The 21174-nt window shown below is 42.6% G+C and overlaps 1 protein-coding gene across 2 annotated transcripts in view; it reads left to right on the top strand.

Moving 5' to 3' along the window:
* Positions 1–21174, top strand: part of LOC141165424 (uncharacterized) — an 85000-nt gene that overhangs the window by 29234 nt on the left and 34592 nt on the right. Inside the window, exons 4-7 of one of the 2 annotated variants that reach the window (XM_073651026.1) lie at positions 252–638; positions 3642–3767; positions 16312–16333; positions 18427–18473. In XM_073651026.1, the coding sequence (XP_073507127.1) occupies positions 252–638; positions 3642–3767; positions 16312–16333; positions 18427–18473 (582 nt within the window). The remainder of the gene's footprint in view (positions 1–251; positions 639–3641; positions 3768–16311; positions 16334–18426; positions 18474–21174) is intronic. The other variant, XM_073651027.1, reaches the window with a different exon arrangement.

Here is a 21174-nt window from a genome sequence, read left to right as displayed (position 1 = left end):
CACAGTGTCTGCAAATTGAGTTTCTGGTTCTGGCTTATATCCTAAGTCATGTGATAAGGCTCGTTAAAGGGTCACTATTAACTTTTAGGATTGCTACTTCCTGTAGGTGGCACTACAGTTCTAGTCCTCTTCCTCTCTGAAGAGGCAATTTGTATATCGTTGTTAACTCTTAAAACATAACAAGGTACGTTGCCTTCAGATTTGATCAAATATGACTTTTTTTCTAATGATATCCTATATTTCCTTTGAAGAGCCAAGCAGTGGTTCCAAGATCAACCAACCAACTGAAGTGGTATTCAGGGGACCTGTCATAATAAACTGCAGCTTCTCCATACAAGATATAATAAGTCCATATGCTATAGGAGACAGAAGCACTCTGTGGACTCAGGTCTACTGGATGGTTGGTGAACCAAGAGAACATTTTGTTTATCATCCTAATGGTGACTACATACATCCAGAGTACAGGGGAAAAACCAAACTGATTGGTCGGTCTGATCTTCTCCTAGAGGACTTTCATGGTCCAGATAACACCACACTCTACTGTCGTGTGGAAGTAAGAATATGCTTAATGCGTCCACCACCAAATTGTATGAAATCAATCCTTGAGGAAGGTCCTGGCACAGTTCTTAGAGTCCAAGGTAAGCTATTGTGCCCAATATGAAATAAATAATGTACAAAGCAAATCTCCAGCTTTTCTCCAATTAACTATTATAATACTAATGCTTTGTAAAAGAATGTAAGTACTATAATACTGCCCCCTATGTGCCAGAATATAACTGCTATAATACTGCTCTATATATGCAAGAATATAACTTCTATAATGCTGCCCCCTCTGTGCCAGAATATAACTAATATAACAATGCTCCTATGTACAAGAATATAACTACTATAATACTGCCCCTATGTACAGGAATATAACTACTATAATACTGCCCCCTATGTACAAGAATATAACTACTATAATACTGCTCCTATGTACAAGAATATAACTACTATAATACTGCTCCTATGTACAAGAATATAACTACTATAATACTGATCCTATGTACAAGAATATAACTACTATAATACTGCCCCTATGTACAAGAATATAACTCCTATAATACAGCTCCTATGTACAAGAATATAACTACTATAATACTGCCCCTATGTACAAGAATGTAACTACTATAATACGGCTCGCTATGTACAAGAATATAACTACTATAATACTGCTCCTTATGTACAAGAATATAACTACTATAATACTGCCCCTATGTACAAGAATATAACTACTATAATACTGCTCCTATGTACAAGAATATAACTACTATAATATTGCCCCCTATATACAAGAACATAACTACTAGAATACTGCCCCTATGTACAAGAATATTAATACTATAATACTGCCCCCTATAAACAAGAATATAACCACTATAATACTGCCGCTATGTACAATGATATAACTACTATAATACTGCTCCTATGTAGAAGAATATAACTACTATAATAATGCTCCATATATAAAAGAATATACTATAATACTGCTCCATATGTACAAGAATATACTGTAACTCCTATAATACTGCTCCTATGTACAAGAATATAACTACTATAATACTGCCCCTATGTACAAGAATATAACTCCTATAATACTGCTCCTATGTACAAAAATACAACTACTATAATACTGCTCACTATGTACAAGAATATAACTACTATAATACTGCCCTTTGTACAAGAATATAACAACTATAATACTGTCCCCTGTCTACAAGAATATAACTACTATAATACTACCCCCCATGCACAAGAATTTAACTACTATAATACTGACCCTATATACAAGAATATACCTACTAAATACTGCCCCTATGTACAAGAATATAACTACTATAATGCTGCGCCTATGTACAAGAATATAACTACTATAATACTGTTCCTATGTACATGAATATAACTACTATAATACTGACTCCTATGTACAAGAATATAACTACTATAATACTCCTCGTATGTAAAAGAATATAACTACTATAATACTGCCCTCTATGTACAAGAATATAACTACTATAGTACTGCCCCCTATACACAAGAATGTAACCACTATAATACTGCCCCCTATGCACAATAATATAACTACTATAATACTGTCCCTGTGTAAAAGAATATAACTACTATAATACTGCTCCCTATGTACAAACATAGAGCTACTATAATACTGCCCCCTATGTACAAGAATATAACAACTATAATACTGCTCCTATGTGCAAGAATATAACTCCTATAATACTGCTCCTATGTACAAGAATATAACTACTATAATACCTCCTCCTGTGTATAAGAATATAACTACTATAATACTGCCCCTACATACAAGAACAAGAATATAACTATTATAATACTGCCCCTATGTTCCAATAATATAACTAGTATAATATTGCCCCTATGTTCAAGAATATAACTACTATAATACTGCTCCATATATGCAAGAATATACTATAATACTGCTCCCTATGTACAAGAATATAACTACTATAATACAACCCCCTATGTACAAGAATAAAACAACAATAATACTGCCCCCATGTACAAAAATATAGCTACTATAATACTGCCATATGTATTAGAATATAACTACTATAATACTGCTCCTATGCACAAGAATGTAACTACTATAATGCGGCTCCATACTGCCCCTTATGTACAAGAATATAACTGCTATAATACCACTCCTATGTACAATAATATAACTACTATAATACTGCCCCTATGTACAAGAATAGAACTACTTTAATACTGCCCCTTATGTACAAGAATATAACTGCTATAATACCGCTCCTATGTACAATAATAAAACTACTATAATACTGCTCCTATGTACAAGAATATAACAACTATAATACTGCCTCCTATGTACAAGAATATAACTACTATAATACTGCCTCCTATGTACAAGAATATAACTACTATAATACTGCTCCTATGTACAAGAAACCTGCCTTTTCAGCTTTGTCCATAAATTTTCAAAAGGATTGAGATCAGGGTTTTGTGATGGCCACTCCCAAACATTGACTTTGTTATCCTTGAAGGGGTTATCCAGTAGTTTGATATTGATGCCCTATCTATAGGATAGGGCTTCATTGTATGATCGGCTGGGGTCCCACACGCGGCACCCCCGCTTATAAGCTGTTATCGGTGCTGGCGGCAGTGGCCGTCGGCTGTAAGTCCTTACCTGTGGTGCTTGGCCGTCCATCTATAGTGGCCGTGGTGGGGTATATTCTTGTACATAGGAGCAGTGTTATAGTAGTTATATTCTTGTACATAGGAGCAGTATTATAGTAGTTATATTCTTGTACATAAGGGGCCGTATTATAGTAGTGTTTGTGTGTTGGATGTAAAAATGATAGTTTATGCTCCAGTGTACACAGGGACTAAAGTTAGTGTCCTTAATCTGAATACAGTTTATGGTGGTTAGTTTAGAATATGTATTTTCTAAGGTTGAGGATCCAAGTAATATATTCAAACAATAACTGAAGAATCGTTTGCTTTTTAATCACCACAATATTTGTAGAAAGGTAACAAATCTACCAATCAATAAGTAAACCTCATAGTCCGGTATGTCTGATACTTTTAATTATGTCCATTTTATTTTTCAGAGAAAGTTGGACCCTCTTCAAAACCATTAGACTTCTGGATACAGGCAGTAATTGTGGCTTTGTTTGTTGGATTTGCTGTCCTCTTGTTTTCAGTTCTTTTTATCAAGTGGTTAAAAGCAAGAAAAGGTGAGAAATGTAATAATTTTCTCCATGAAGTATATATTAGAGTCATTAAATTAAAGAGGGGATTTTTTAATTAATTTTAATTTAAAATACATTTGAAATAAAGAGACCAGGTGACATAGCTTAAGAAGTGGAAACTTGCAGATAAAGTCTAAAGCAGGAAAACACTCAGAAGAACTCCGTAGGTGGTCCTTATTGATTCAGCTTCACAGGATGCCTTTTCCCAGACCATGGTTTATTTTCAGAACTTTTTAAAGAAGGAATAACCACACATCTTGTTTAGTACTAGAAATTAAAAAAATAGCAAAAAAAATTAAAAATGAAAATTGCAACTTTAACAATTTTCTCTTGTTAGTAAACAGACAGATTGGACCCTATTAGTGATGAGCGAATGTGCTCGCCACTGCTCGATACTCGCCAGAGCATCACGGTGCTCAAAAATCTAGGCGCTCAGCGAGTATTTCCGGGTTGCTCGGCGGGAGCTCGGGTCCCCTCCATGCATGTTTGGCACTCTTTAGAGAGCTAATGAACATGCAGAGATTGCTTGCCGTGGACTGTAATGCCGTAGACATGTTGGTTGTGGGCATTACAGTGATTGGCTGGCCGCACAGCGTCATCAGGTCTATATCAGACCTGGCGCCGCCATGCTCGTCACATTCTACCCCGGAAACAGACAGTGTAGGGAGAGCTGCTGTTGAGCTAGGGAGAGATTCGCTTTTTTAGACTTAGTATAGGTATTCCACAACATAAATATATATCCATCTAAACCAACCGTCCTTCTGAAGACTAATCCAGCTGCATATAATCAGTTGTGATAGCAGGAATTAGGCATGCAGGCAGTGTATGTGACAGGTTGCAGTGCATGATACAGAACACGAGGGTCCATTGAATGTCCTGTCTGTTGCTGCTGTTCTTACAGATATTTGTAGACATAGCCCCAGATATCAGGGGCCAGGGCAATTTTTTTTTTTATCTTAATCCTGATTATTTGCTTAAAAAGAAATCCCGAGTACACCATTTTTTTGCTCTATTTCCTTGTTAGCATTGCAGAATACAGCCAGATCTTTTCCATATTACAGCAATAAAAATCCAGAAATCTGAACTGAATGTGGGAAATATTGGACTCCTTTTCCATTTTGTTGCAGTGTGTCAGTCAATCTATTCACACTAGGTCTGTGTGAAGAAAAGTATAAGTAAACTACAAGACTGCTATTTAAAACCATGGTTCTCTGTTAGACGTATCACATATAACAGAGTTCCAAAATCAGCCATTTCTGCCTTCCATTTCATTGCAGTGTGTTGGTGAAGCTATTCAAATTAGGTCTCTGTGAAGAATAATATTAGTAAACTACAGGCCTGCTGTTTAAAACCGTGGTTCTCTGTCAGATGTATCACATATAACAGCGTTCCAAAATCAGCCATTCCTGCTTTCCAGTTTAATGTAGTGTGTCGGTCAAGCTATTCACACTAGGTCTCTGTGAAGAATAGTATTAGTAAACTACAGGTCTGCTAATTAAAACCGTGGTTCCCTGTCAGACATATCACATGTACCAGAGTTCCAAAATCAGACATTTCTGCCTTCCATTTTGTTTCAGTGTGTAAGTCAATCTATTCACATTAGTTCTCTGTGAAGAATAGTATTAATAAACTACAGGCCTGCTATTGAAAACCGTGGTTTTCTGTTAGACGTATCACAAATAACAGCGTTCCAAAATAAGCCATTTCTGCCTTCCATTTATTTGCAGTGTGTCTGTCAAGCTAATCACACTAGGTCTCTGTGCAGAATAGTATTAGTAAACTACAGGCCTGCTATTTAAGGCTATTTAAGGTGTCAAAAGGTTGTTGTTGGATAGCAGATAATGCTCCCAGTCACTTTGCTACCACCACCACCACTCTGTCTTTCACACAGTCAGTAGCCGTGAATCTGGACCGCATATTACACAGTCATATCCTCTTTCCTCCCACTATGCTGAGTGCCCAGAGACAACTGATCCCACACTTGGACACTCAGAAGAGCTGTTCACTTTTCAATTTATAGATTTGGGCCTCTCGCCCAGCCTGCTTCAAGTGAGTCAAGGGGAGAACGCTTGTAGCGATGCCCAAATATTTGAGCAGCCACAGTCACATGAAGGCAACAGTGGGAAAGTGCAATTACTGTCACTAAAAGTGGATGATAATGATGAGACATAATTGTCAGAAAGTCAGGAGGAGAACCAAGGTGCGAAATTGGAAGATGAGGTTTTGGATGATAGAGCAACTGACCCAACCTGGCAGGGGGACATTCAGAGCAAGAACAGCAGCACTCAGGAGGCGGGAGACGTAACACCACAACAGGCAGGAAGAAGCAGTGTGGTGATCGCAGACACAAGGCTGGAAAGCGTTCCTCGTAAAGCCAACATGACAGAAGTTGCCAGTACATCTGCTACGTCTTCCTGAGTCTGGTTGTTTTTTAAAGACTTTACACATAACCCCAAAAAGGCCATTGGTACCACCTGCCATGCCAGCATCAGCAGGGGTAGCAAAACTAGCAACCTTACCCCCACCAGCATGATCACGCACACGGCAGCAAAGCACCCTACTAATTCAGCCAAACCCCAGGGTCCAGAAACAGTCTCTGCAGATGACACCACTGCCTCTTTCGCTGTTTTGCATTCACGCCAATCCCCTGTCCATGGTGCATGCCACGATGCCTCCCTCCCTGCATGTTTCATTGCACACTCTCAACTAGCACCATCAGCAAGCACGTCTACGTCCTTGTCCCAGCGCAGTGTTCAGTTGTCCCTATCCCCAGTCCTTTGAACGCAAGCGCAAATACGCAGCAAAGGCCACACAATTAAAATTCACACATTTCACGACTGCTTGCGCTCGAAATGTTGCCTTTTAGGCTCGTGGAGACAGAAGCATTCCACAACCTGATGGCGGCGGCTGTCCCTCGGTACTCGGTCCCCAGCTGCCACTATTTCTCCCGGTGTGCCGTCCCTGCATTACACAAGCATGTGTCACACAAAATTATTCATGCTCTCAACAACGCAGTTAACGGTAAAGTCCACCTAACCACGGACACGTGGACAAGTGCTTGTGGGCAGCGATGGTACATCTCGCTGATGGCACACTGGGTTAACATAGTGAAAACTGGGACCCAGTCGGACCTTGGGACGGAACACGTCCTCCAGACACCAAGGATTGCGGGCCCTATGTCAATCAGGATTGCCCCCACGGTCTACAGCTCCTGAACCTCATCCTCCTCAGCCTCCTCTTCAGCCTCCATCTCCGAAATGACCACATCTGTCAATAGCTGGAAGCACTGCAGCACTGCCTCGGCCAAGCGGCAACAGGCTGTGCTGAAGCTAATATGCTTAGGTGAAAAACCTCACAATGCTGAAGAGTTGTGGACAGCTCTGAAAGAGCAGGCAGATCTCTAGCTTACACCGCTGACCCTACAGCCAGGCATGGTTGTGTGTGACAATGGCCGGAACCTGGTGGCGGCTCTGAGGCGAGCTGACACACGTACCATGCCTGGCCCATGTGCTTAACCTCGTGGTTCAGCGGTTTCTCAAATCCTACCCAGAGCTGCTGGATCTGCTTGTTAAAGTACGCCGCCTGTGTGCCCATTTTAGAAAGTCAGCTACAGCTTCCGCCACCCTTGCAGTGTTTCAGCAGCGTTTGCAGCTTCCGGCTCACAGACTGGTGTGTGATGTCCCCATGCGTTGGAACTCTACACTGCAGATATTGGAAAGGATTTGTGAGCAGAAGAGGGTAGTTGTTGAGTACCAGCATCAACAAGGCCGTCACTATTCAGTTCAGACTCTACACATAAGACCTCAGGAGTGAACATCGATGTCAGATATTTGTACCATCTTTCAAAACTTTGATGACTCCACCAAGATGGTGAACGGTGATGACGCCATAATTAGTGTCACCATTAGTGTTGAGCGATACCTTCCGATATCAGGAAATATCGTATCGGATTGGATCGGGCCGATACCCAAAAAGTATCGGATATCGCCGATTCCGATACCGGAAACCAATGCAAGTCAATGGGACACAAATATCGGAATGAAAATAAACCCTTTCTTTCCTTGTAGGTTAATTCTACATGAAGTAAAACAACTAAGAATAATGTAGAATGTATTACATGAAAAGCCGGCAATTCATCAGCGCATACACCGGTACCCGGCAATTTAGAACAGAAAGAATAGAGCATCACACATAGATTAGGTAGATAGAACCATGTCAGTCACATATATATGAAGTACAGTGACAGTGTTGCTTACTGTACTTGTCATTTAGTGTAAAGGATTTATTTAAAAAAATATTAGTGTTTTCGTGCACCGTCTCTTTAAGAAAGCCGGCCTGCAATTCAGCAGCGGTACCCGACAATTTAGAATAGAAAGAATAGAGAATCACACATAGATTAGATAGATAGAAACATGTCAGTCACATATATATGAAGTACAGTGACAGTGTTGATTACTGTACTTGTCATTTAGTGTTAAAATAAAGGATTTATTTAAAAAAAAATTGGCGTGGGGTTCCCCTTAATTTTAGGCTCTAGCGGAGGTTAAGCAGACAGCTGAGGCAAATGTTTGAAGCCTGGGAAGGGGGTAATACCCACGGAGCTTACCAGGCTACTAATATCAGCCCCCAGCTGAATACCTAGCCTTTACTAGCTATTAAAATGGGGGAACCCCCCAAAAAAAATAACGTGGGGTCCCCCCTAATTTAATAGCTAGCAAAGGCTAGGCAGACAGCTGGGGGCTGATTTTAATAGCCCAGGAAGGGTGCCATGAATATTGGCCCCCTCCCAGGCTAGAAACACCAGCCGTCAGCCGCCCCAGAAATGGTGCATCCATAGGATGCGCCAATTCTGGCACTTAGCCTCGCTCTTCCCACTGCTCTGTAGCGGTGGCAGTGGGGTAATAGGGCTGGGGTTGATGTCAGCTTATAATGCCAGCTGACATCAAGCCCAGGTTAGTAATGGAGAGGCGTCTATAAGACACCCCCATTACTAACCCCATAGTCAAAGTTAAAGAAAAACACAAACACCCAGAATAAAGTCCTTTAATTGAAATAAACACACAATTCTTTATTGTTCTAAATTAAACCATACTTACCATCACGCCCATTCCAGCTGAAGCCAACGATCTCCTGCAATAAAAGAAAAATAATAAAGCAACCTCATCCTTACCTTTCCATGGTTCCCACGACAGCTTCAGCTCTGCTACATCGAGATGACAGGCTGGACCACAGCAGAACGCTGCCATCCAGCCTGTCATCCCGCAGACACTGAGAAGCGCAGGCATGCTTGCGCTCCTCAGTGTCTCTCTGTGACGTCATCCAGATGAGCCGAGTTCATGTCCAATGAACTCAGCTCACCTCATGCACGTCACTGACAGCGTGGGAAAATTCTCACGCTGAAGCGCTGAGTGCAGGAGAATTTTCCCACGCTGTCGGTGACGTGCATGAGGTGAGCTCATGTCCAATGAACTCAGCTCACCTCATGCACGTCACTGACAGCGTGGGAAAATTCTCCTGCACTCAGCGCTTCAGCGTGAGAATTCTCCCACGCTGTCAGTGACATACATGAGGTGAGGTCATGTCCAATGAACTCAGCTCACCTCATGCACGTCACTGACAGCGTGGGAAAATTCTCACGCTGATGTGCTGAGTGCAGGAGAATTTTCCCACGCTGTCAGTGACGTGCATGAGGTGAGCTGAGTTCATTGGACATGACCTCGGCTCATCTTTATGCCGTCACAGCCAGACACTGAGGAGTGGAAGTATGCCTGCGCTTCTCAGTGTCTGCGGGATGACAGGCTGGATGGCAGCGTTCTGCTGCGGTCCAGCCTGTCATCTCGATGTAGCAGAGCTGAAGCTGTCGTGGGAACCATGGAAAGGTAAGTATGAGGTTGCTTTATTATTTTTCTTTTATTGAAGGAGATCGTTGGCTTCAGCTGGAATGGGCGTGATGGTAAGTATGGTTTAATTTAGAACAATAAAGAATTGTGTCTTTATTTCAATTAAAGGACTTTTTTCTGTGTGTTTGTGTTTTTTTTAAATACTTTACAAGAAATTCATGGTGGTCATGTCTAATATTGGCGTGACCCCATGAATTTCGGGCTTAGGGCCAGCTGATAATGCCAAGCTGGCCTTAACCCCTTTATTACCCAGTGAGCCACCTCACCAGGGCCCTGGATGAGTTGGGTACAGCGCCAGAAGATGGCGCTTCTATGAACGCGCCATTTTCCGGGGCGGCTGTGGACTGCAATTTGCAGCGGGTGGGGCCCAGAAAGCTTGGGCCTCCCTGCGCTGCGGATTCCAGCCCCCAGCTGCCTTGTTGTACCTGGCTGGACACAAAAATAGGGCGAAGCCCGACGTATTTTTTTTTTTAATTATTTCATGAAATTCATGGAATAATTAAGAAAAAAAGGGCTTCCCTATATTGTTGTGTCCGGCTAGGTACAAATAGGCAGCTGGTGGTTGGGGGCAGCCCGTTCCTGCCTGCTGTACCTGACTGGACACAAATATAGGGCGAAGCCCCACATAATTTTTTTTAATTATTTCATGAATTTCCTGAAATAATTAAACAAAAATTGACGTGGGGCTTTGCACTATATTTGTGTCCAGCCAGGTACAGCAGGCAGGAACGGGCTGCCCCCAACCACCAGCTGCCTATTTGTACCTGGTTGGACACAACAATATAGGGAAGCCCTTTTTTTCTTAATTATTCCAGGAATTTCATGAAATAATTTTAAAAAAAAAACCGTGGAGCCTCTCCCTATTTTTGTGTCCAGCCAGGTACAACTAGGCAGCTGGGGGATAGAATCTGCAGCGCAGGGAGGCCTAAGCTTTCTGCCCCCCCCCCCCCGCTGAAAATTGCAGTCCGCAGCCGCCCCGGAAAATGGCGCGTTCATAGAAGCTGGATGCTGTACCTGGCTGGCATACAAAAATATGGCGAATCCCACGTCAAAAGTTTTGGGAAAAATTAATTAAAAATTAATAATAATTTAGGGACTGCATCTTTATTAACTCCTCAAATGTCATTTAGTGTTAAAATAAAGGATTTATTTAAAAAAAAAAGTGGCGTGGGATCCCCCATAATTTTAGGCTCTAGCGGAGGTTAAGCAGACGGCTGGGGCAGATGTTTGAAGCCTGGGAAGGGGGTAAAACCCACGGAGCTTCCCAGGCTACTAATATCAGCCCCCAGCTGAATACCTAGCCTTTACTAGCTATTAAAATGGGGGACCCCCCAAAAAAACTGACGTGGGGTCCCCCCTATTTTAATAGCTAGCAAAGGCTAGGCAGACAGCTGGGGGCTGATATTAATAGCCCAGGAAGGGTGCCATGAATAATGGCCCCCTCCCAGGCTAGAAACACCAGCCGTCAGCCGCCCCAGAAATGGCGCATCCATAGGATGCGCCAATTCTGGCACTTAGCCTCGCTCTTCCACGCTGCCCTGGTGCGGTGACAGGGGGTAATAGTGGTGGGGTTCATGTCAGCGCCAGCTGCCATGAAGCCCAGGTTAGTAATGATGGGCGTCTATAAGACACCCCCATTACTAACCTACAAAGTGTTAAAAAGAAAAAACACACTACACCCAGAAAAAAATAATTTATTTGAAATAAAACACACCATTTTATTTAATTCTTAGTTTACTAAAAATAATAGTTGCCTGTCCACGTTCCTGCGCTGATCTCCCACGCACAGCTGTCACATCTGGAGATGGTGACAGCTGTGCATGGCTGCTGTAAGCTCACACTGCCGGGAACACGTCCGCTCCCGGCAGCGGGAGCCACTGACTGAGGTCACCGGAGTGCATTCAGTCAGCGCAGCTCCGGAGACCTCCTTTACGGCACTGCTGTACCGTGGGAATTTCTCACGATACAGCAGGGCCGTAAAGGAGCTAACCGGAGCAGCGCTGCCTGAACTCCGGCGAACCCGCTTATGCAATGACGGGGCTGCTTTACGGCCCCATCATTCTAGCGGTGGCAGCGGTTCAGAGCGGTCACATTCTATGTGGCTGCTCTAAACTGGAGATCTTCGTGGGACACTCGTGGACTACTACGGAGGGGTAAGGATAAGGTTGTGGTTTATTATTTTATATTTTATTACAGGAGATCGATGGCTTCGGGGAATTAGGTGTCTAGGTGAGTATAGGTGTAGTTTTTTATTTTTTACTTTATTTTAGGTGGCGATCGGCGGGGACAGGTAATGTATGAACTAATTTATTGTAGGTAACCACTGGCCACCAATGACATGTATTTAAAATTTATTGGGGCACAGTAGGGCAATTTAAATAGCAGGATCAGGCTGACGGGAACTACTGCTCCCATCGAGCTGATCCTGCTGGCACGAGTGGACGGGGGACAGACATAGGCCGATGGGAGTAGTAGTGTCACATCGGCCTATGTCTGCCTGCACGCACACACCCGCAGACATCGCACACACACCCGCACAAACATCGCACACACACCCGCACAAACATCGCACACACACCCCGCACACACACCCCGCACACACACCCCGCACACACACCCCGCACACACACTAATCATGACCGGTCTGGGAGGTGAGGCTGACCTGTGCGGCCGTGGGAAAGTTCATGTGAGTTCATGCAGTCAAGCATGAACTCACATGAACCCTCTGAGGGCACCGCGGCTACTTCAAATGAACAGCTGATCAGCATCACCTGATACCTCAGCTGTTCATTTGAAATAACCGGCGGGAAAGCGCAGCACAGAACGGGAAAGCCGGCGGTGAAGTCTTTTCACTGCCGGCTTCCCCGCCCGGGTCCTTCGCTCCCCGCTCCTTGGTGCTGCGCTCCCCGCCCGGTCCTAATTTACGATTGGGATTGGAGGTGGCGAGGGGAGCGGAGGATCAGGGTGGGAGGCTGGGGGAAAGCAGTATGGGGCTGTGTGATTGTTTAAAAGCCGGCGGCTTTTTACCGCGCGCCGGCTTTTAAACAATCAGGAGAATTCTCCCCCGCTGGGATGGCATTCTGATGACAGGCTGGATCTCAGCTGAGCGCTGCCATCCAGCTTGTCATCCTTCAGAGACACTGCAGAGCGCAGGCATTATGGGAACTTCCGATTCCGGTATTCGATATTGTAAAAGTATCGGAATTAAGTATCGGAATTCCGATACCGCGAATATCGGCCGATACCCGATGTTACTGTATCGGAATGCTCAACACTAGTCACCATCCCACTTCTCTGTCTTCTGAAACGCTCTCTGCTCACAATCAAAGAGAATGCATTGTAGGCAGAGCACGATGAGATGGAGCAAGGAACCATGCAGGGTGATTACACACAGCCAAACCTCATCTCATCCCAATGTGGATTGGGTGACAATGAGGAAGAGGAGGAGGAAGTACAGGAGCTAGTTTCATGCACTATAGATGGTACTACCTCTACAGCTGTCATGCCGTCTGTTCAGCGTGGATGGCCAGAGGACAGAGAGGAGGAGGAGGAGAGAATGGTCAGTCATCCTCTTGGTGATGACACGGAAGTCTTGCCTGTTAGTAGTCTGGCACGCATGGCTGAGTTTATGTTACGCCTTTCCCATGACCCTCGCGTTCTCAAAATTTTGGGTGACAGTCATTACTGGTTGGTGACACTTCTAGACCCACGCAACAAGGAGAACTTTATATCTATTATTCCTGAGGCGGACAGGTCTACAAAAATGGGGCAGTACCAGAAGGCTCTTGTTGCTGAACTATTAAAAAAATTCCCATCTGAAAACGCTGGCGGCAGAGGTCACAGTTCATTTGACAACCAAGGAGTACAGGCGAGAGAGACACAAATGCAAACCAGCAGAGGCAGGGGAACACTGTCAAAGTTCTGGGACAGTTTTCTCAGACCCTCCCATCGCACAGGCCCTGATGTGCGGGGTACTCTCACAAGGAGTGCAAAGTTTGGGAAGATGCTGAGAGAGTAGCTTGCCGACTGTACCAAAGTCCTCCGTGATTCCTCTGTGCCTTAAAATTATTGGGTATCCAAGATGGATACGTGGCATGATTTGGCTGTCTACGCCTTGGAGGTCCTGGCCTGCCCTGCCAGCATTTTATCAGAGCGGGTTTTTAGTGCCGCTGGTGGAATTATAACTGATGAGCGCATCCGCCTGTCAAGTGAAAATGCTGACAGGCTGACTCTTATAAAAATGAACAAGGGCTGGATTGGACCAGACTCCTCAACACCACCGAATGATAGCAGCGTAACATAAACTCAAATCCAGTCTCTTTTCTTGGGAGGTGTATTCCCATGCACCTTTTCACACCCACACATTGGTTTACGCTTCCTGATTTTGGCTATTTGCTCTTGTCCTCCTCCTTCTCCTCATCCTCCACCACCATATCACCATGGTGACCATGGTCCGTGATGCAACACCCACATAATTTTTTTAAAGGGTGTTTTTGATGCCCGTGAGAATTTTTTTTTATACAGTATGTTCATGTATACCCCCCAGGGAAAAATGTTTGTCAGCCCATACACTTAGTGCATGAGCATTACAAGTATAGGAGGCCCGCTCCTTTCTAATGTGAACATTTTTTTATGAGGTCCTCCCCCACGTCTCTTAGAAGCGGTATTGAAGTGCCTCCAAATATTTGGCAGCCCTTGCTTTCACTGCATAGGCCAACGCTATGGGACACTCTCTCCTTTCTAATGGGAATTTGACGTTACTGTGGCCATGCTCTGTGTGTCTTTAAATTCTTAGTGGGGTTTTTTCCTAAAATTGGTCAGCCGTTGGACTCACTGCATACCCTATAACTGCATAGCAGACCCTCTACTTTCTAATGGGAACATGTTGTATCTTGTTACTCTGGCCCTGCTACGTGTGTCTTTAAATTCTTAGTGGGGTTTTGTCTAAAACTGGTCAGCCGTTGGACTCACTGCATACCCTATAACTGTATAGCAGACCCTCTCCTTTCTAATGGGAACATGTCATACTTGTTACTGTGGCCCTGCTCTATGTGTCTTTAAATTCTTAGTGGGGTTTTTCCTAAATTTGGTCAGCCGTTGAACTCACTGCATACCCTATAACTGTATAGTAGACTCTCTCCTTTCTAATGGGAACATGTCGTACCTTGTTACTGTGGCCCTGCTCTGTGTGTCTTTAAATTCGTAGTAGGGTTTTTTCTAAAATTATCAGCCTTTGGACTCACTGCATACCCTATAACTGTATAGCAGACCCTCTCCTTTCTAATGGGAACATGTCGTACCTTCTTACTGTGGCCCTGCTCAGTGTGTCTTTAAATTCGTAGTAGGGTTTTTTCTAAAATTGTCAGCCTTTGGACTCACTGCATACCCTATAACTGTATAGCAGACCCTCTCCTTTCTAAAGGGAACATGTCGTACCTTGTTACTGTGACCCTGCTCTAAGTGTCTTTAAATTCTTAGTGGGGTTTTTCCCAAATTTTGGCAGCCCTTGCAGTCACAGCATGGGCATTACCACTATAGGAGTCCCGCTCCTTTAAAATGGGAACAGTTTTTTTACTGAGACACTACTCTGTGTCTCTTTAAAGGGGTATTGGGTTGCGTCCAAATTTTTGGCAGCCCTTGCAGTCACTGGATATGCAATAACAGTATAGGAGACCCACTTGTTAATAATGAGAACAACAAAACATAGCCGACTGCTGCCCCTTTAAGAATAGTAAGGGCCGCCTGATGGCCCTATAAAAATAGGCTTTGTGACTTTGAGTCCCTCCTTAATAAATGAAGCAGGATGTGTCTGATGATGTGTCACACACCACATGGCCAGATAAGGTTGTAAAATGTTAAAATGACATTTCCCAGTGAATGCATTTGTCTGGGTTGAAAGCAATACAAAAGTGAAAAAGTGCATCAAAAATGCTACGTGTCAACATAGCCCAAGGTGTGGAGGAGTATTTTTGTTTCTGGTTATTTATTTTGCCTTATATACAAGTCATTTCCCTGGAAAGGATGTTCTTTAACATTTTTCCCCGGAAAATCCATTTTGGTTTTGTTTTTGTATGTTTTATTCTGAGTCCGTAAAAGTGGCGTAATACCTCTGACAACGGTGTTGACAGCAGTGACCTGGGGGTCAGAAATGCTTCCAGGAGTCTTCCCAATGCTGTTCCCATGTCATTTGAGCACTGTTCCCATCGATTTGGGCAATTTTTAGGCATCTGCAGTCTGCCGGGGGGAGCCGCCTGAAAAATGCTTGAGTTTCCCCTAGACTTACATTGGGCTCGTCACTCGGACCGAGCACTTGAGCATTCCAATATGCTCGACCCGAGTATTTTAGTGCTCGCTCATCACTAGACCCTATATAACCAGTTGCTCACTATGTTGTGTATTCGGTTACTTATCATAAATTAACAATCAATGGCACCAATGCAATCATTATTGGTCCAATGGGGTTATGCCTTGATGGATTGATACAAATGATATATTAACTTTTTCACAGAAGTTTGGGTAGTACCGGTAACTTACTAACATTATATAAATGTAGTGTAATTATTTCTCTAGATGTTTTTTATACATTATAATAATGTGTCACTGACTATCATCTTTATTTTAATATACAGATGAGAAGAGGAACAAGTTGGGGTATTTATCTATTATGTATCTGTCATCTATCTGTCTGTCACAGTATCTCTTGTTTGAACACACATTACTTACAAATGTAGGACAGCCACAATTTTCAGATCTTTCGGGGTATTTTTAAGCACATAAATATTCATTGATAAGTAAATGATCTGCGATATAACTAGTTATTTAGCTCTTCTGTAACAAGACTATGCCTTGCAAATATTATGGAGGTTTCTTACAATCATATATACCACACAATTTAAATTATGGTCATCAGCATATCCCCTGTTTACACAGGTACAACGCTGTTCATTGACATATCCTGTATTATACTTCAGAGCTGCACTCACTATTCTGCTGGTGCAGTCACTGTGTACATACATTACATTACTGATCCTGAGTTACATCACTCACTATTATGCTCAGGATCAGTAATGTAATGTATGTACACAGTGACTGCACCAGCAGAATATTGAGTGTAGCTCTGGAGTATAATACAGGAGGTAACTCAGGATCAGTAATGTAATGTATGTACACAGTGACAGCACCAGCAGAATAGTGAGCGCAGCTCTGGAGTATAATACAGGATATAACTCAGGATCAGTAATGTAATGTTTGTACACAGTGACTGCACCAGTAGAACAGTGAGTGCAGCTCTGGAGTATAACACAGGATGTAACTCAGGATCAGTAATGTAATGTATGTACACAGTGACTGCACCAGCAGAATAGTGAGTGCAGCTCTGGAGTATAATAAAGGACGTAACTCAGGATCAGTACAGGATCAGTAATGTAATGTATGTACACAGTGACTGCACCAGCAGAATAGTGAGTGCAGCTCTGCAGTATAATACAGGATGTAACTCAGGATCAGTACAGGATCAGCAATGTAATGTGTGTACACAGTGACTGCACCAGCAGAATAGTGAGTGCTGCTCTGGAGTATAATACAGGATGTAACTCAGGATCAGTAATGTAATGTATGTACACAGTGACTGCACCAGCAGAATAGTGAGTGCAGCTGTGGAGTATAATACAGGATGTAACTCAGGATCAGTAATGTAATGTATGTACACAGTGACTGCACCAGCAGAATAGTGAGTGCAGCTCTGGAGTATAATACAGGATATAACTCAGGATCAGTACAGGATCAGTAATGTAATGTATGTACACAGTGACTGCACCAGCACAATAGTGAGTGCAGCTCTGGAGTATAATACAGGATGTAACTCAGGATCAGTACAGGATCAGTAATGTAATGTGTGTACACAGTGACTGCACCAGCAGAATAGTGAGTGCTGCTCTGGAGTATAATACAGGATGTAACTCAGGATCAGTACAGGATCAGTAATGTAATGTATGTACACAGTGACTGCACCAGCAGAATAGTGAGTGCTGCTCTGGAGTATAATACAGGATATAACTCAGGATCAGTAATGTAATGTTTGTACACAGTGACTGCACCAGCAGAATAGTGAGTGCAGCTCTGGAGTATAATACAGGATGTAACTCAGGATCAGTACAGGATCAGTAATGTAATGTATGTACACAGTGACTGCACCAGCAGAATAGTGAGTGCAGCTCTGGAGTATAATACAGGATGTAACTCAGGATCAGTACAGGATCAGTAATGTAATGTGTGTACACAGTGACTGCACCAGCACAATAGTGAGTGCAGCTCTGGAGTATAATACAGGATGTAACTCAGGATCAGTACAGGATCAGTAATGTAATGTATGTACACAGTGACTGCACCAGCAGAATAGTGAGTGCTGCTCTGGAGTATAATACAGGATATAACTCAGGATCAGTAATGTAATGTTTGTACACAGTGACTGCACCAGCAGAATAGTGAGTGCAGCTCTGGAGTATAATACAGGATGTAACTCAGGATCAGTACAGGATCAGTAATGTAATGTATGTACACAGTGACTGCACCAGCAGAATAGTGAGTGCAGCTCTGGAGTATAAGACACGATGTAACTCAGGATCAGTAATATAAGCTCTGGAGTATAATACAGGCTGTATGTCAGTAATAGTACAAATCCACTTTTACTTTCTCATTTAACAAGCAGAAAATTGCTGCAAAAATTGTTTTCTTTTTTATTTCAGAGACACAATTGTAGAGACCATTGATGCTTCTGTGTATCAAAATTCAGGTGACAAATAATAGAATAAAATTTAAGATTATCAATATATTTCCCATATCTCTTCTGTACTGTTTGTCTTTCATATTAATATTGCTGTAGTTTCCTGAATCTGCTTCACATTTCTTCTTTTTAAATATTTAAGTGGGGTCTAATAGGTAAGGTTTGCTCTTAAAGAAGTTGTCCACTTCCTCTTAAAGAAGTAAACCCCTTCTTATCACCCCCACATTTGGCCCCAATAAAATAATAAAGCTTATACTCACCTCCAGTCTTTGCGCCGTTCCAGTGGATTCGGCACTCCAGTTCCCGGGGCTTTCGTGCCTGTTATAACATGTGACCCCGGTGCCCAATCAGCGCTACCATCACTGTCCTCGCCTTCGGACAAATCAAACATCAAGAGGAGGTCAGGACTGTGGCAACTTTCTCACTTTCTCTTGATGTTCAGATGAGGAAGGCACCAGAACGGAAAGTGAGTATAAACTTTTTTATTTTTATTGGCGTCAAACATTTAGATCAAGAAGTTGTTGTCCAAGTAGTGGACAACATCTTTAAGAACATTGTACAAGCTAAGACTCAGTTACCTCACTACATAGACAACCTTAGAACTTAATTTCACTATGTGTAATTCTTTGGAATGTGTTTCTTCTTTTGATTTCGAAGGAAAATGTCCCTTTTTGGTGCCAAAGTTTTGCGACTTTTGGTGTTTTCTCATCAGTTTCTCTTAGCTCCACCGAAATGGGTGGACCTGGGGCGGGATTGGGGCACAGCGGGGTGTGATGCCACAATTCATGACAATCTCTGGCCACCATTTTGCCTGAAATCTATCTCTTTAAAGAGCAAAAGATAAATATACTGTATATAAAAGCAAAAAGCAGTGTTTAAACAAGAAACTAGATTAAAAAAACACAAAAGCAATGATTCATAATTTGTGCGTTTTTTTAAATCACTTTTCTTTTTTTGCCTTGTGATATTTGCTGACATTTTTTGTGCTAAATTTTTCAAAATGATACACGTGGTTGAAAATTCTACACAATGTTTTTGCCTCTTTTTACTTTATTTTTAAAGTTGCAAGTTTAGTAAAATTCCATAAAAATAGCACCAAAATCGCTAGCACACTTAAATGCTCTAGGAGGTGACTGGTAAACAATTGCGCCAAAGTTTGCCACTTTTTAAAAAAAAAAAAGTCGCAAATAATAAGTACGGTGAAAACATATCGAAAATCCAAACTCTGCCCATAATGGCAAACTGTCATGCAAGATGTGGGAAAGATGGAAAGGGAGTCCAGACTCTAGGTAAAAGGAGGAGTGGAGACCTCCTAGGCTGATCTAATGTCACCCTGTCTCCACTATCTGTCTCCTTATTTTTTCTCTTCACCAATCGCAGCACACAAACCTCGCCCTGTCTTTCCTTGGCGTTTGACCCTGGTTAGGGAAGGGAGGGGGATGAGCGCTAGTCAATCTCCACTGACCACTAAGGACAGCAAGGGGGAACAAACAAGGGAAAATAGCTTACATTTTAGTCTACTTCAAAGAGATGAACACCCGTCCTCATAGCTCCAGAGAGGATTAAGTAAGGCACTTGCTCCGAGCCTTCACAAAGGGTAATGCTAGAGGCACCTCCCTCTAGCAGACAGCAGGTTTTTATACACCCAGGCCAGGGTGTTAATTAGCCAGAGGAAGGTAGCCACTGAGTCTTAGAGAGACAGCCTCTAAGAAGGTGTCTTCAACGTCAAACGTAGAAATCTCCTGCAACCAACTGCACTTCTGACACACCTGTGACACAAACATCTGAAAAAACAGACAAACACATACTAAAGTCTATTTTGACTTTAAAAAAGGCCCAAAATATATGAAAAATTAGGCACAAATGAAAAACAGGTGAAAAATACTAAAAAGTAGGTAAAACAGGCTGAAATAATAAATCAGGCTCGATAAATTAAGCCTGGTGCAGCGCACTTGGGTCTTAATGATGGGCTTCATGGAGTAGAATGTGCTGAATTCATTAACAGGAGCAGGCCACTTAATGATTTTGTCAAATTCTCTCTGTGGCGTGTGCCTCTGTGCGCAGCATCAGAAATTCTAGCATTTTTTATGAATTTTTAGAATGGCCGTAACCAAGCCCCCCCCCCAGATTTTCACAAGATCTGCCCGTGTTGGAGGAGCGGATTCAAAGTGGCGTGCAAATGTTAAAAAAATTTAAATTTGTGTGCAATTCCCAGTTTTGCAAGCAGTTTGCAACTTTTCAAAGCTTTCACGAAAGTTTTCTGGTTTAACAGCTATCATGAATCGGGCCCTATGTATTTACTCATGTAATTGTTCTTCCACGGATCCGGTCTATTCTTGTTTGTTAAAGACATGTAGTGAGGTGGATCATATTACTAAGAATAATCAGGGAATCAGTGATTGAAACTACCTCTGTGTCTAACATGGGATAAGAGGGTCACACCTCACACCACCACCTTAATTATGATATTGTAGGGGATTTGGTAGAGATGAATGAATTGATTGACTTGACTTCAGTTTTCTGTGGCCACCAGATGGTAGCCATGCACATAGATTCCTACCTGTCAACTTGGCCGCTGAACCTGGGTCCCAATAAACTATTTTCTCATCTCTATGATCTTGTAAGATGTTCTGTATTTCATTGTAATTATAGCTCCTGATTTCATTGTTTTTTTCTGTGGAACTGTAATTACCGATGAGCGAATCTACCA

Source organism: Phyllobates terribilis, unplaced genomic scaffold (assembly GCF_046119375.1).
Source record: "Phyllobates terribilis strain yellow unplaced genomic scaffold, ASM4611937v1 Scaffold_11__3_contigs__length_659146591, whole genome shotgun sequence".
Lineage (NCBI taxonomy): Eukaryota > Metazoa > Chordata > Amphibia > Anura > Dendrobatidae > Phyllobates > Phyllobates terribilis.
Note: the sequence above shows the minus strand (reverse complement) of the source record. Positions and strands in the feature narration are given on the sequence as shown.